Source organism: Apteryx mantelli, chromosome 2 (genome assembly GCF_036417845.1).
Source record: "Apteryx mantelli isolate bAptMan1 chromosome 2, bAptMan1.hap1, whole genome shotgun sequence".
NCBI classification, from domain to species: Eukaryota; Metazoa; Chordata; class Aves; order Apterygiformes; family Apterygidae; genus Apteryx; species Apteryx mantelli.
In genome coordinates, this window is record NC_089979.1 from 148,188,003 (window position 1) to 148,203,895 (window position 15,893).

At 41.0% G+C, this 15,893-nt stretch overlaps 1 protein-coding gene across 1 annotated transcript in view; it reads left to right on the forward strand.

The window, feature by feature from the left end:
- The window catches only part of MALRD1 (MAM and LDL receptor class A domain containing 1), a 303,969-nt gene that overhangs the window by 231,726 nt on the left and 56,350 nt on the right, over positions 1 to 15,893 (forward strand). The window contains exon 34 of the mRNA XM_013949322.2: positions 15,304 to 15,579. Within this exon, the coding sequence (XP_013804776.1) occupies positions 15,304 to 15,579 (276 nt within the window). The remainder of the gene's footprint in view (positions 1 to 15,303; positions 15,580 to 15,893) is intronic.

Below are 15,893 nucleotides of genomic sequence, written 5' to 3' on the forward strand. Positions count from 1 at the left end.
CCACATTAGGCTTGCCATAGCTACTACAGTAAATTAACTTTATTTAAACAGACTGATGTAATACTGGAGCACAGCATCTAAAGTTACTTTCTTTCTTTATGAATATTCATGGCAATTTGTAGTTTTGTCATAATGTCATAAAGAATGTCAAAAGTTTGCTATTGTGATCTCTTCCAGAGACTACCCAAGCAAAATATTTATGCTTGCACAGATCTGCTGGAAAGAGGTGAATGTTAGTACAAAGCCATCACTGACTGCTGCTCCAGCCTTTTCACACAGTGAAGTTCTCAGCTAGCATTTCTGTAGCAACAATTCTTTGTGAACTTTTACTTCCAAGCAAAACAAAGCAATGTTTTCAGTGCTGTTTGAAAATAATACTGTTATGGATAATTACTTTCTGTTTTGGTTTATTTAGAAAAGAAAATTAAACCTCTCAGTTCATATTTTAAGATGACTGAGGTGCATCTTGTGTATAAACAGGAGTACATTATGCAGGGTGTGCTCTCATATGTTTGAGAATCTCATATAAGCTTTGCCACCACCAGTCACGCTTTTAGTGTTTCTCACCTGTTCAGTGTTAACGTTGGTTAATGAAACAATTAAGTCTGCAGAGAACAAATCCAAATGAGCGTCTGCATATCCTCCTTTCCTCTACTTTTCCTTATCTTTCTGGTTTTATTTGTTTTTTTTGTCTGTTTTCTTTCATAGTTTCCTTTCTGCAGCTGCTTAGTGCTGTCTGAAGTATTTTGCTCTTTTTTTTTCTTTTCATGAACTACTGTTTATCATCTTTCATTTTTTAATTTTATTTTAGAGGCTTTTCTACTTCTGTGCTTCTCTTTTTTTTCATCCATTCCTTTCTTTACAAAACATTAAAAATTGTTTTTTTAGTCTATCAGCTTAATACATGAGAACAGACTGATAACGTTGCAAATTTCTTCCAACTACCTTTGATTTCCCCTGGAAGACTTGTCTGCTGTAGGAAATACCATTATTTAAGGATACATTGGAGATATAAGGGCAACACAAATAATGTGAAACACTCAGCACAGACAGGACACATCATATCTAAGACTCTGTCATCTGGTCATAGTGGGAATACCTAAAATCCAGTATTATTTCCCAGAGTACAGTGGGATATACTTTTGTCTAATGTTGTCATAGTTCCTAACTTCACCAAACAGGCTAACAGCAAAAGGGTCAGATATTTGCTATTTAGGAACTGAAGTACAATAAAGGTTACAGTGGTTGCTGACTGCTTTCACTTAGGTGAAAAGTTTGCTTCGACATGCCATAACTCATCCAAGTTTTACCATTGCTCTGTAACGAAACAAAAAAATGAACTGCTATAAAAGTTTTAAATAATCCTTGCACTGAGCAAGCTTTCACTTGTCTTGAAGAAACAGATAGAAGAAGCATATCAGAATCTGTGAATTATGAGACTGGATTCCTCTCCACATTCAAGCTCATGCCACCTAGCAGCTTAAAAGAAAGCTTTAAAAAAACACAAACACTTCCCCTTCCCCCCAATCCTAACATCCCCCAGAAAATGAGTCTTCAGTTCCTTTGGGCCATCATAAGACAACCACTGACAGATAGGCAGACTTATTCCTACAGATAATCTTTCCTAACTTTCTAGCAGAGCTAATATTTCAAACAAATGCTGGGACAAAGGAAATATTTCAGTCACAAAATTTAGGACAAATATATTAAAAGCTTAAAATCCTAAGCATGCTACACAATAAAAAGGTCCACTTAGTACTATTACCAATCTCCAACAGTGGCCAATTGTGGATGTCTGGGAAAGATTATAAGAAAAGCAGAAGTACATGTGCTGTTTCCCCTGATACTTTTTCCATTACCAGCCATTTGTGACTCAGAGCCTTTCTGAGCCATATGTATTCTCTACGTACTGATTCTCAGTGAATTTTTTCCCCTTAAGCTTGTCAGTTCCCATTTTAACTCCAGGAAAATTTTTAGTATTCAAAATTTAAAGTATATGGTGATACTTGTATGAATCTAGGCTTATTTTCACAAACTGTTCAGTGCTCATTTAGGTCTTGAAATGTATACAACTTTTGTTTAAATCTTGTGCTTTGCCCTTCTGTCTGGTGGGCAGGATTTGTTGCAGGTTTTTCCATAATGTAGTTTGAGATCTCACAACAGAAGTATGGCTGGCAGACCCAATCCTAAAGTTCCTCAAGAATAAAACAATTTCCATTGACCTACTAGCAAGAACAGCAGACTTGGACTTTAACCAGCATCAGTGTTTACCCAAAAGATACGACAGCTGAGAAGGAAAGAGTCACAAAGCATAGGAGCTTAAGAGCATTTTAAAGAAAATATTTGTTCAAACTGAGAAAGTAAAGGACTTTATCACTGATGTCTTTTAATAGAGCCAGTTTTAGATGCGTATTTAGAGCTAAAATATAGCATAATTAAGATTTTTCCTAAGACTTCTTTATTGAAGTAACATAGTAACAGAGTAGTGGACTATAACAGGTATCTCCATATAGCAAAAACACCATAAAGAAAGAGTAAAAAAGTGCAAAGATATGAGTGTAGTGAACTAAAGTCACTGGCCAAGATTTTCAAAGGCAAACCATTAGGCTGAGCTACCATAACTTTAGGTGCACTGTGGTATCTTTAAGGTGAGTAGCTATCCTTCAAAAGTCAAGTCCCTTGTGGTTTCTGATAGAAACCACAGAGCAAAAACACATAAACCTGGATATGTTAATTTTGTAAAATGTTGGCTAATAATTATTTGTTTGTTTCTCCCACAACGTGTATTAAGGTTTTTTCCCATCCTCTCTCTACTTCATGGAATACACTCTTTGAACCCTGATTTTCTGTCAGCGCTCCTCTGCTCTTCCTGCCACCAAAGAATTACATTTGCTTCCTAACAAGATCTTTAGGTACAATGACATAATCTTTAATCACATTATTCAATACCACTTTACTCACAGGACCCTCTCCTGTATTCAATATAGAGAACTTCCTGTATGAGCAAAAACTGAATATTTGTTTTCTCCGTGCACATTATTCAAGTACATTTCTGAAAGCAGAATTATTAATTTCTATTATGGGGTTTTCTACACTGCTTATAGCTACGGTGCCTAAATATTTCACAAATATTTGGTAATTGCTACCATAAATACCTTTTATTGCATAATGCTATCTACTTGTCAATTAAAAAGAGAGTGAAATAAAATAGCTCCAATAATTTGGGCTATCAGATTTGAAATGTCCAAGACCGTGTTTTTTGGACCACTCAGAAAAAAAATACTGTATTGAAACAAAAAGCAAAATACTAGATTGCCAAAAGATTTTTCCTATACAGATTCTAAACTGCCAGCCCAGCAAAAGCTTTATGGGACAAAATAGCCAAATAGTCAGGCAGTCTTCCAGAAGGCTAAAAGGTTTTCCATTTACGGATAATTTTATAACTCTGACACTTCAAGTAGATCCCATTTTGCTAGATCTGATCAGAAAAGCATAACAGACACCTGAATCTAATAGAGAAGAACCCCAAAAGACAGTAGATGTTTGTGTGTTGTTTGTGCAAAAAATAGCTTGGTGGTGCAGAGAGAGTCTTGCTAAAGGGTGTGCGCGTGTGTGGGCACATGTGCACACCTGTGTGTATATAAGGCAATAGTGAGAAAATTCTGCGGCTGAACAGAAGTCATCTACCAAATGCTTAGAAGAAAGCAATAATCCATCTCTAAAATTCCTAGAGCCTGAAGGCAGGAGATAGGGAAGGGTTAATTTCCTGACTTGCCAATACTAAAGTGTTAGAACATGGGAAAAACTCTGTAGAGGAGACTTTAACTTCTGATTTCTTTAAGTTGCAGAGACAGGGGAATCACTGGTAGCTTGTCTGCTCATGCTTGCAGTGAAACAGAAATATCTCTCAGGTTGAGAGCTCAGGGACTTACTTTCCTACAGAACAAGAGATGGTTGCAGGGGGAGCTGCTGGGGGTGTCTGCCTTTCACAACAAAGGAGAGGAACAGGAACATGAGGAAGAAGTTAGTAGTCATGGAAGATCATGATACTGGAGATATTTTGTGAATAGTTTCTCTAGTTAATTAGTTTCTCCCCTGAAACTTACCCGAATATGTTTTACCCTCTTTGACTGGCAGAATTAGGGAATTTCTGCATTTTTAAAGCAACACTAAAAATTATGATCCAGGGTATAGTGCCTTAGAGATACTCTTCAGACTATTTCAGTGTCTTCCAGTGAACAAACTTAGCTGGCAGTGAACCTACAATTTCTGTGGACATTGTGCCCACAAAACCCATCTGTTCACACCAAAAAACAAGCAGGCTCCAAATCACATAGGTGATATTTTGTCTTGCTAAGTCTGTTCATGAAAATCAACATACTTCCTTGGAGGAATGGAGAGTAATAATTTTAGAGTGCAATATTTTCATGATACTGTCTTGGAGAGTAGAAAATTCTTAGATTCTTCATTAAGTAAAAATTACCTTTCACCTCCATAAGAGTAAATCATAAGATTCAGTTGAGAAATTATACAAAGCTTAGAATTTTTGCTTCAGAACTCCTCTCAGATGATGATAAATTTGCACCTGTAAAAGCTATCCTTCTTTCTAAGATAAGTTGAGAAATAAAACATTTAATGTTGTGTTCCCACCCCATCCGTGAAAATGTGCTGATTCTAGTTGCTCTTTCTCCACTCCACCCTGCCCTGTATTCTAGCCCACCTCATTTTGTTGGAAGCTAAAGCTTCACAGCTTCTCCAATTCTTCATTTCTCCTAAAAAAAAAATAATAAAAGATACATGATTCTAGCTGGCACAGCTGGCAATTCCTAGACTGTTCTTAGCAGAAGGACAATTATTGGCCTTGCTGTTTACAGGTAATCAGTGTGTTGCATCCAGTAGTATTAGTTCGCAGACTAGAAGCTGATTTTACTGGCAGTGTGTTATTTGTCTGTTTTGCATTATGTTTGCATGTCAGCAAACTATGAGCATTTAAAATAATAAAAGTAAGCAGTGCAGCACAATTCTACATACATGTATAACACATACTAATGAAACTATGAAGTCATTTGGACAAGTTCAGTTTTTGTTAATTCTGACTTTGTAGCAGTCTCTGAGGTCCTTTTCAGCACCCTGCCCCATAGTGACACTTCTGTGTTCTCACAAGGGGAAGAGAATTAAAGACTCAGCTAGCCCATGCATCCGGCCATGCTCAATTTTCTTTTTGTTTTCTTCTTTTGCAAGCTTTGAAATTAACATTTTATTTTGAACAACTTCAGTCTGGTTTAATTTTTTGAACAATATTATTTCCTTGCAGCCACCTTGAATGGACTGAGTTCATGCCCTGATCCAATGTGTACTGAAGTGAAAGTGAAGACTGCCACTTAATTCAAGTTAATTAATGCATTGGCTTGGGCCATAATTAATTTATACTCTGGTCTAATGAAAACTGTTGGAGGGGTTTATTTTTGCCTCTGTTAGCCACAGTTAATAGGACCTCTTTTTTTTATTTAGTAAGCAAATTGGAGGTAAACTCATGCAAATATAACAGACAGGTGATTAGTTTTCAAGGGTGTGATGCAAGGCCCATTAAAATCAGCGTGAGCTTTTCCTTTTACCTAAATGGGCTTTAGAGCAAGCTCTGATACAGCTGAGCTAATGCTGCATAATAGCATGTGGTAATATTATTTCATGCTTCTTGGTGTTGATTTTAATGCCAATGGCTCCTAGTCTTAATTAGAATTCACTGTTATAGGGGATACATAAATATAAATGGAGACCTACTCTCTGCACTGAAGATCTTGCTATCTAAATAAGCAAGACGGAAAAGAAATGGATAGCATGGAGGTGGCGTTTCATATAAGTTAAGCGTATTTGTATGTTTCCAGTTGTACTAAAGACTGCATAATACAAACATTTATTTTATATTAGCATTTGCGTAATAGCTTCTGAATTCCTGTGATTCATGTGCAAAATGTTTACAGTGTCTACTTGTGAAGTTTGGCTATAGTCAGGAATCAGAATCAGCACCCTGTGGCCAATTGCACTCCACAGATGACAAAAGACAACAGTACAAAAATGCTTATATGCAGAGAACACATTCATCAAACAACAGTAAGCATTTTATAAAACCCCATCCCACAAATATGTAATTATATTCCTGACTATGAGCACTTCATTGAGTTAACACTTTCCATACTGTAAAGGCTCCTTATTCCCAAAACAGCTCATGAGCTCTATTTAGTGTAACAGATGTTTTGATGATTAGCACATTGAAATAAAACTTATCCAGAAGCACCCATTTTATCTGACAACAATGAAATACAGGTATATTTGCTGTAGTTATTGCAGTACATGGGGCGGGACGGACAAAACTTTGGTTTTACAGTGGTCTGATCTTTGGTTTTTGTAGCCCCCTCAATAACTCAATTTCACTTCTGAAAGCGAGGATGCTTTTAAGGCAGCTCATCTGGGTCCCTAGATTATAACTCACATGACACAGCTACATGAACAGGTTTCACAAAGAATTTTAGGACCTAATTATAGTGTTGTTGTATGATATACAAGTAATGTTCTATGGGCCGTTTTAAACTTCTTTAGTTTGGGGTGTTTGCCACACACAATGTAAAATTGAACACTGAGTGTAAAATAAGATAAATAAGGACATGTTCTGTGCTGGCTAGTTTAAAAAAGCATAGTTCCTTTAACTTTTATAGAGCATCATGCAGCTCTAAATCCAGACTCAGTGTTCAGCAAAGCAGAGGTTATTTTCTCTGAAATTGTTTTTGATTAGTCTGCTTTCCATCTGTGTGCCGATACTGAACATTTTCTGAGGATCTCCAGTCCTGGTTTTCAGAGATCATGCATTTCATTAGATTTATCTCCAAATCCTTAAATAGCTTGAATAGATACTGTTGTTTTTTAAAAAAAGTAGCCTGTACAATATCTCTTCCACTCCTGAACGTGGTCTGAAAATTAGACCTGCAATACTCAGGAGATGACCACTGGGTTAGGAACATCTTTCCTGCATTTGGAGAAAGCTGAAGGAAACATTTTTCTGGCATGCCAGTGTTAGGCAATTGTTGAATCCAACAATTTTAAGTGACTGAAATTGCCCATGGGCCACAGAAGGATAGTCAGAGTTGCATTGAAATAACACACTTAGATTCTGCTCTTTACATAGCTTCATATATATCTACAGAGTGGCTATAGTATCCAACTCTAGCAGCTCCTAATACTGAGTGCAGCTAACAGAGGCAGCAAACAGAGGCAGCAGTTTGCGCAGCAGTCTTTGGGCTCTGACTGGAATTTGAGGACCTTGTTGGAAGTTGTGGGCTTTCTGAGGACCCCCAAGGAACTAGAAGGAGATTGCTGTGAACAGGAAAGGGGAAGCTAGGCAAGGACAACTGCAGGAGGCCTTGACTTCTCCTGGGAAAAGCTCCTGGGAAAAGCTCCGGCTAGGAGTGGCTACTGCTAACGAGCTCTCTTGGTTGCCCCTGGCCAGAGGGAGTTGGGGCCTTTGATCCCAGTGGCCCTTGATTAGGGCGGGTCAAGCACCCTCTTAGGCAGTGCTAGGGAGAGGCCTATATAAGAGCCAGGCCTAGAGTGCAGTGAGCAGAGGCAGCAGTTTGTGCAGAAGGGTGCATGAAGGTACCTTTGTTTCTGTTCCCTGTAGTGCATGCTTCCTCAAGTACGGTCATGACATGCCTCAGAGCACATTCCCCAGTGGCTGTTGTAGTTGCTGTGTCAGAGGCTTGGACCCAGACCGACCCTCTGACAGCAGATGCAGCCCTCCAGGTCTCAGGCTGCAGGGAGTGCTTGGGGCCTCTCTGGGAGGCCTGGGCTGGCAGTCAGCTCTCCTGCAGGAGGTGTGCTGCTGTTGGTGAGTTGTGTCGTCAGGTAAGGGAGTTATGGGAGGAGGTCAGTAGGCTGTGCAGCATCTGGGAAGCGGAGCAAGTGATGGACAGGGTATTTTTGGAGACTGTGCAGCTTCGGGAGTCCCAACCCCCCACGGCAGTGGAGTTGCCAGAGGGCTCTGTGCCGTGTGAAACGGTACATCATGACACTGTAGAAGAATGCTGGAAACTGGTCACTGCATGTGGGAGGAGAAAGGTTCCTGCTCCTCCTGAAGGCTTGCAGCTGAAGAACAGGTTTAGTGCCCTCCAGGATGAGGAGCGGATGGGCATGGCTGCAAGGGAAGTACCTGGGACAACAGACCCTGTGCCCTGCCGGAACGCCCGGAAGAAGCGGCAGGTGATTGTTGTGGGGGACTCCCTGCTGCAGGGGACAGAGGCACCTATCTGCCGACCTGACCTCATGTCTAGAGAGGTTTGTGGCCTGTCAGGGGCTTGTGTGAGAGATGTCATGGAAAGACTGCCAAGGCTCGTTCATGCTTCGGACTATTACCCACTGCTGCTCTTCCATGTGGGCGCCAATGACACCAAGGGCAAACTGGAGACCATCAAGCAGGACTTCAGAGCTCTGGGGATGGTGGTCAAGGGTCTGGGAGCCCAGGTCATCTTCTCCTCAATCCTGCCAGTGAGGGGGATGGATGAGAGGAGGAGGAGACGGACTTTCCAGGTTAACGACTGGCTGAGCCGCTGGTGTTGGCAACAGGGTTTTGGTTTCTGTGACCACGGGACCCTGTTTGAAGATCAACAACTGCTGGGGAGAGATGGGATCCACCTCACGAGGCGGGGCACGCGGGTCTTTGCCAACAGGTTGGCCAACCTGGTAAGGAGGGCTTTAAACTAGGAAAGATGGGGGAAGGGGAGAGTTATAGTGCCAGGGTAGCTGGCAAAAGACTGCTCAAGTCGGGATGCCTCCAGCAGGTGAATGCAGCCAGGGAAGCACTAATGGGATGTGGCTATGGAGGATCCTCTTTTACCCCTCCTGGGAAACCTGCATGCTCGATCACCTCTCTGAATGCCTGTACACCAATGCACGCAGCATGGGGAACAAACAGGAAGAACTAGAGATCTGTGTGCGGTCGCAGGGCCATGATCTCATTGCCATTACAGAGACATGGTGGGATAGCTCGCATGATGGAGTGCTGTCACGGATGGCTACATGCTTTTAAGGAAAGACAGGCCAGGAAAGCGAGGTGGTGGAGTTGCTCTTTATGTGAGAGAGCAACTGGAATGTATTGAGCTGTGCCTAGGGGTGGATGAAGAGCGAGTCGAGAGCTTATGGGGAAGGATTAAAGGGCAGGCTAGCATGGGTGACACTGTGGTGGGTGTTTACTACAGGCCACCTGATCAGGAAGAGGAAGTTGATGAGGCCTTCTACAGACAGCTGGAAGTAGCCTCACGATCGCAGGCCCTGGTTCTCATGGGGGACTTCAACCACCCTGATATCTGCTGGAAAGACAACACAGCTAGGCACAGAGAGTCCTGGAGGTTCCTGCAGAGCATTGGTGACAACTTCTTGACACAGGTGGTGGAGGAGCCAACAAGGAGAGGTGTGCTGCTGGACCTCGTACTAACAAACAAAGAAGGACTGGTTGAAGATGTGAAGGTCGGGGGCAGCCTTGGCTGCAGTGACCATGAGATGGTGGAGTTCAGGATCCTGCGAGGAGGCAGCAGGGCACCAAGTAGGATCGCAACCCTGGACTTCAGGAGAGCAAACTTTGGCCTCTTCAGGGACCTGCTTGGAGGAATCCCATGGGTTAGGGCCCTAGAAGAAAGGGGGGGGTCCAAGAGAGCTGGTTAATATTTAAACATCGCTTCCTCCAGGCTCAAGAGCGGTGCATCCCTATGAGTAGGAAGTCAAGCAAAGGAGGTAGGAGACCTGCATGGATGAGCAAGGAGCTCCTGGCAAAACTCAACCAGAAGAAGGAAGTATACAGAAAGTGGAAAGGGGGACAGACCACTTGGGAGGAATATAGGAACATTGTCAGAGTATGCAGTGATGCGACGAGGAAGGCTAAGGCCCGTTTGGAATTAAATCTGGCTAGAGGTGTCAAGGACAGCAAGAAGGGCTTCTTCAAATACATCAGTAGCAAGAGGAAGACTAGGGAAAATGTGGGCCCTTTGCTGAATGGGGTGGGTGCCCTGGTGACGAAGGATGCAGAGAAGGCAGAGTTACTGAATGCCTTCTTTGCTTCAGTCTTTACTGCTCAGGCCAGCCCTCAGGAACCCCAGATCCTGGAGGCAAGAGAGAAAGTCTGGAGAGAGGAAGACTTTCCCTTGGTGGAGGAGGATCGGGTTAGAGATCATTTAAGCAAACTTGACACCCACAAATCCATGGGCCCTGATGGGATGCACTCACGAGTGCTGAGGGAGCTGGCGGATGTTATTGCTAAGCCACTCTCCATCATCTTTGAAAGGTCATGGAGAACAGGAGAGGTGCCTGAAGACTGGAAGAAAGCCAATGTCACCCCAGTCTTCAAAAAGGGCAAGAAGGAGGACCCAGGGAACTACAGGCCAGTCAGCCTCACCTGCATCCCTGGAAAGGTGATGGAGCAGCTCATCCTGGAGGCCATCTCCAAGCATGTGGAGGAAAAGAAGGTGATCAGGAGTAGTCAGCATGGCTTCACCAAGGGGAAATCATGCCTAACCAACCTGATAGCCTTCTCTGATGGAATGACTGGCTGGGTAGATGAGGGGAGAGCAGTGGATGTTGTCTACCTAGACTTCAGCAAGGCTTTTGACACTGTCTCCCATAACATCCTCATAGGTAAGCTCAGGAAGTGTGGTTTAGATGAGTGGACAGTGAGGTGGATTGAGAACTGGCTGAATGGCAGAGCTCAGAGGGTTGTGATCAGCAGCGCAGAGTCTAGTTGGAGGCCTGTAGCTAGCAGTGTCCCCCAGGGGTCAGTAGTGGGTCCAGTCTTGTTCAACTTCTTCATCAATGACCTGGATGAAGGGACAGAGTGCACCCCCAGCAAGTCTGTCGACGATACAAAACTGGGAGGAGTGGCCGATACACCAGGGGGCTGTGCTGCCATTCAGAGAGACCTGGACAGGCTGGAGAGGTGGGCGGAGAGGAACCTCATGAAGTTCAACAAAGGCAAGTGGAGGGTCCTGCAGCTGGGGAGGAATAACCCCCGGCACCAGTAGAGGTTGGGGGTTGACCTGCTGGAAAGCAGCTCTGCAGAGAAGGACCTGGGAGTGCTGGTGGACACCAAGTTAAGCATGAGGCAGCCATGTGCCCTTGTGGCCAAGAAGGCCAATGGTCTCCTGGGGTGCATCAGGAAGAGTGTTGCCAGCAGGTCGAGGGAGGTGATTGTCCCCTTCTGCTCAGCCCTGGTGAGGCCACATCTGGAGTACTGCGTCCAGTTCTGGGCTCCCCAGTACAAGAGGGATGTGGCACTACTGGAGCAAGTCCAGCGAAGGGCTACAAAGATGATTAGGGGACTGGAGCATCTCTCTTATGAGGAAAGGCTGAGAGAGCTGGGCCTGTTTAGCTTGGAGAAAAGAAGGCTCAGAGGAGATCTTATTAATGTGTACAAGTATCTGAAGGGAGGGTGTCAAGGGGATGGAGCCAGACTCTTTTCAGTGGTGCCCAGTGACAGGACGCGAGGCAACAGGCACAAACTGAAACACAGACAGTTCCATCTGAGCATGAGGAAATACTTCTTCACTGTGAGGGTGACAGAGCACTGGAACAGGTTGCCCAGAGGTCTTGTGGAGTCTCCTTCTCTGGAGATATTCAAAAGCCTCCTGGATGTGATCCTGTGCAACGTGCTCTAGGTGACCGTGCTTGAGCAGGGGGGTTGGACTAGATGATCTCCAGAGGTCCCTTCCAACCTCAACCATTCTGTGATATTTATGCACACATTTAATGTTAGTTTCTAAAGCCGAATCAGGTGTGTATCCCACTGTGCAACTCGGGAGACTGGAGGATATTTATTTTGAGTCTGTCATTAGTACTAGCTAATTTTTCACTGCAAACCAAATTACAGTGGCAGGAAAACAGAATGAGTATTTCCACTGTTAAGAATGCAACATGTCAATACTAAATACTGCAATGATCAGCTTAATATAAATAATTACATAGCATCTTTGAATGCGAGTAATTAGTTTGGCATTAATGATAATGTTGCTTGAGATTTCTTTTCAATTTAGAATTAGTTAATGATTCTGTGGATTTGCGTGCTTTTAATTAGTCGGTTTTAATTGTTGGCTTTATGCAAATTAATGTTTTATAAATTTTCAAAATCTTTAACAGGCACATTTAATTTGTTCTTAATAAAAGCATTTATAACCTACTTTATGTAGAGAAACTAAATTACATTTGGGAGTACAGTTCTTGTAGGTCCTGGCAATCATAATATTTTCTAGAATGTCATACAGAGCACAATTTTTCTATTGGATCTGAAGTCAAACAGATATGGACTAACTAATATATAGTGTGAATTAATAAGCAAAGTGGTATTCTTAAGGCCTTTGAGGTATGTTCTTATCTTATTTATTGTTCTGATCTAAAATGATTTTGCTGATTTCCTGCTATTGCTCTGAATTTTTATTAATATACTGAAAATATAGAACAGACCGCAATAAGACCACTGGATAACCTTACCCCTAGTTTAACCTCTAGCATAAATTGGAGACATCTTCACTGTTCTCAATGAATATTGCACATCCCAAAATAATTTAGTATGCAAGTCAGAACTTGTTGCTATACATTATTTTCTAACAATGACAGGGAATTATGATACAAAAAAACATCTACTCCCCCATTCAATAAAGTACTCAAGCATTCGCTTAACCACTGAATTTAATATGGGATCATTTTCATGCACAAACACTTGCTGTGGCTGGGACCATAAGGCTGAACTGATCAATGCTACAAAAGACTGAAGGCACTGTAACACTGAAGACTGGGTTCATAATAAACAACACATTCTCTATTGAATTTAGAAGTAGAATCCAAAATTCATAACTAAATTATGCAGAATAAAGTCTGATAGAAACCTATTAGCAAACATATCATGAATATGACAGGTATACAGAGTGAAATTGGGTTAAAAAACACTCATAAATGTGCTGCAAGTGTAGTCTTTCCTGCAGCATAAACAAGTGCTCATAGAGAAGGCAAATGTATTAGCAATATAGTTGTAATAGTATAGCAGTTCAGTAGTAGTTGTAATTTGCTAAGAAATTCTGTGGGACCAGTTTCCACTGTATCAGAACAAACACAGACAAATTAAAGCAACTACGAAAGTGCACATGTAGGTAGAACTGACTCAAGCTTGAGACCTTTGAGCTGGCTAAGTGCCTCCTAGGCACTGTGAGAAAAAGGGTCATTGGAAGTAACAGAAGGAAAAAAATTGTAGTTAATATAATAATTCCTTCTTCCAAAGCAAATGCTAGCTACAAGTGTTTTAAAAGAATTCTGTCTTTTTAAACATCTGTTGTGTAAGATTTGCGGTATCTCTGATAGTACCAATTTTATATCAATAAAGAGAGAGAAATATGTTCTCCCAGTGACTTCCCATACATTTCATTGCTATCTTGTCAGAATCATGGCCCTATATACAAATTCTTTGTTGATGGACCCAAACCTAACATGTTTATATATGACTATTACTAGTTATCTGACAAAATACAGGAATGAGCTAGAAAAAAAATGCAAAATCTAATTTTATGTGCAGATGTTGACCACTGTATGAAGTACATCTTTTCCAGCAGCATGGTAGAACTTAACATTAGCAGTATAAAGTGGTGTCAGGATTATTCTATTGTATGAAGCTATTTAATTATGATTTTCTGACATGAAGTCAACATGAAAATCAAAGATTTCTAAACTAGCAAGGGTCATTGTTAGACAGCAGTTTGAGCTCTTTTTCCTTGTAACTGTTTTGCAAGCTACCAGGTGGTAAAATAATGTTATGTATTCAGTTTATCTGAATGCATTAATAGTTCATTTTTGGACAAAATGTTATTGCTATTCATAGTGCAGGTATTTTAGAAACTGAGCATGTTTCAATAAAGTTTTCCTACTGTAAAATCCCAGTGTGGTAACACAGAATATGCAAATGGATTCTACTCACTGGGTTAAAAATAGTAAAAATAATATATCCATGTATTCCCTTACAGTGTGTCATGGCTTAGTGCAGCAGTAATGTTTGACTTCTGAGATCAGAGAGTAATGCTTGCATCATTTCAAAAGGCAAGCTAAAACCAGGCCGTGAACTTTTGCACTTACTTGGTTTGCTCTGCTGCAGCCCAATGCAATAGCAAAAGTCCTGCTGGCTTTTACAGCAGTGGTGACATTAATTTGTCTTTTCTTGTCTCTAACAATCATAATATTGTTTTGTTTACTCATATACCACAAATTGGCCTAGTAAAACTTAAATACATGGAGGTAAATTCTAGATATTTTCTCTTCTCCCTGTATATCAAACAAAAATTGCAAGAATCCATCACATTGCTCCCATAGGAGACATAGATGGTGTAAAGAATATAGTTAGCATCGACAGCTTCTTATAATTCAGTTTCCATAAATAGTTCTGATGGTTCTGCCAGTAAAATTCAATAGCAATGATTTTGCTATGAGGAAAGAGGGACTCAAGTGTCTGTAAAGCAAATTTATGTGTGTAAGTGATCACAGAAAGTTGTTTCCAAAATTTTTTCCAGCTATGCAAGTAAACATGGAATATTTCTTCTTTTGTCAGGTGTTTGAATTAATTGAAGATTTAAATTTTAAAAAATACATGTTTTTTCTTTCCATTGTACCCTGGAAACTGTTATCTAGTCTTTTCTTTGATTTAATTCTCTATCAAGTGAAATTAAGCTACAGAATCAGAGCAATAATAAACTATATCAGTGTAAAACCTTTGTTGTTACTTTATGAAAATCTTTTTTCTTACTGTGTTGAGGGTTCAGACCTTATTGTGGGTAATAGCTTTCTGTTTATCTAGACTTACATAGCCTTTCTTTGTTTTTATCCATTCAATACACAAACAGAGGAAGATTGTAACTTGAGGGCTGTCACAAATATTATTTTTCCTGAAACAGGCTGAAAGATAAGTTTTACTAATACTTTGGTATTAACCCTCCTGTACCTATGTGGCACAAGCAATAATACAATCAAAATAAATGCTGCCTTTGGTCTGTAGAAGGAACATACTGCAACAGCATCGGTGGGGTTAGTATGATGATTCAAAATGTTTTTAATAGTGTGTTCTGTACTTAGGACATGTGCTTTTGTGCAAGTTATTTTATTTTTTTTTAAAGCATTCACTCTTCAGGATGAGCTGCCTTCCTAGCAGTCCATATGTACGTCTCAAAGGCATATAGATGATCACCAAAAGAAGTGAATCAACAAAATTCCTTTCTGGGCTTCATTTTCTCTGTTTAGGACCAGCTGATCCACGCCCTCCAACTTGCAGTAGTGACCAGTTCAAATGTGTATATGTGCAGCAGTGTTTGCCCCTCACTGCAAAATGTAATGAGGCTGAAGACTGTGTGGATGGAAGTGATGAAATGAACTGTCCCACGAAGACCCCTGCCTCGGAGTCTCCAGGGTCCTGCAAGCAAACTGAGTTTCTGTGTCCTTCGAAAGGGTGTATCCCATCCTTCCTGAAATGTGATGGTGTGCCTGACTGCCAGCTGCATGAAGATGAAATTGGCTGCCGTAAGTTACTTTTATTGCTATAGTTAAATCAGTGCTAACTTACTTCCCTAAAACAGTGTGAAAAATGCAAAAAAAGAGCAATATAAGGAAGTGAAGAGTAGAATTCAGTATTCCCTAGTTAAGAATATTATCATTTGTGTTGTATATAATGTGTTATCTGGAGAGAAGCTCTACATCTGCAAATAAATTTGTTTACACATTCTTTTTTCCTGACTACCAGCTGTGACAAATGCTTAAAAAGGTTTGCACTGTATTTCTGTTAATAATTGGAAGCATTTCCACTTTTGCTCATAGACCAATCAGTTGCATTTGCA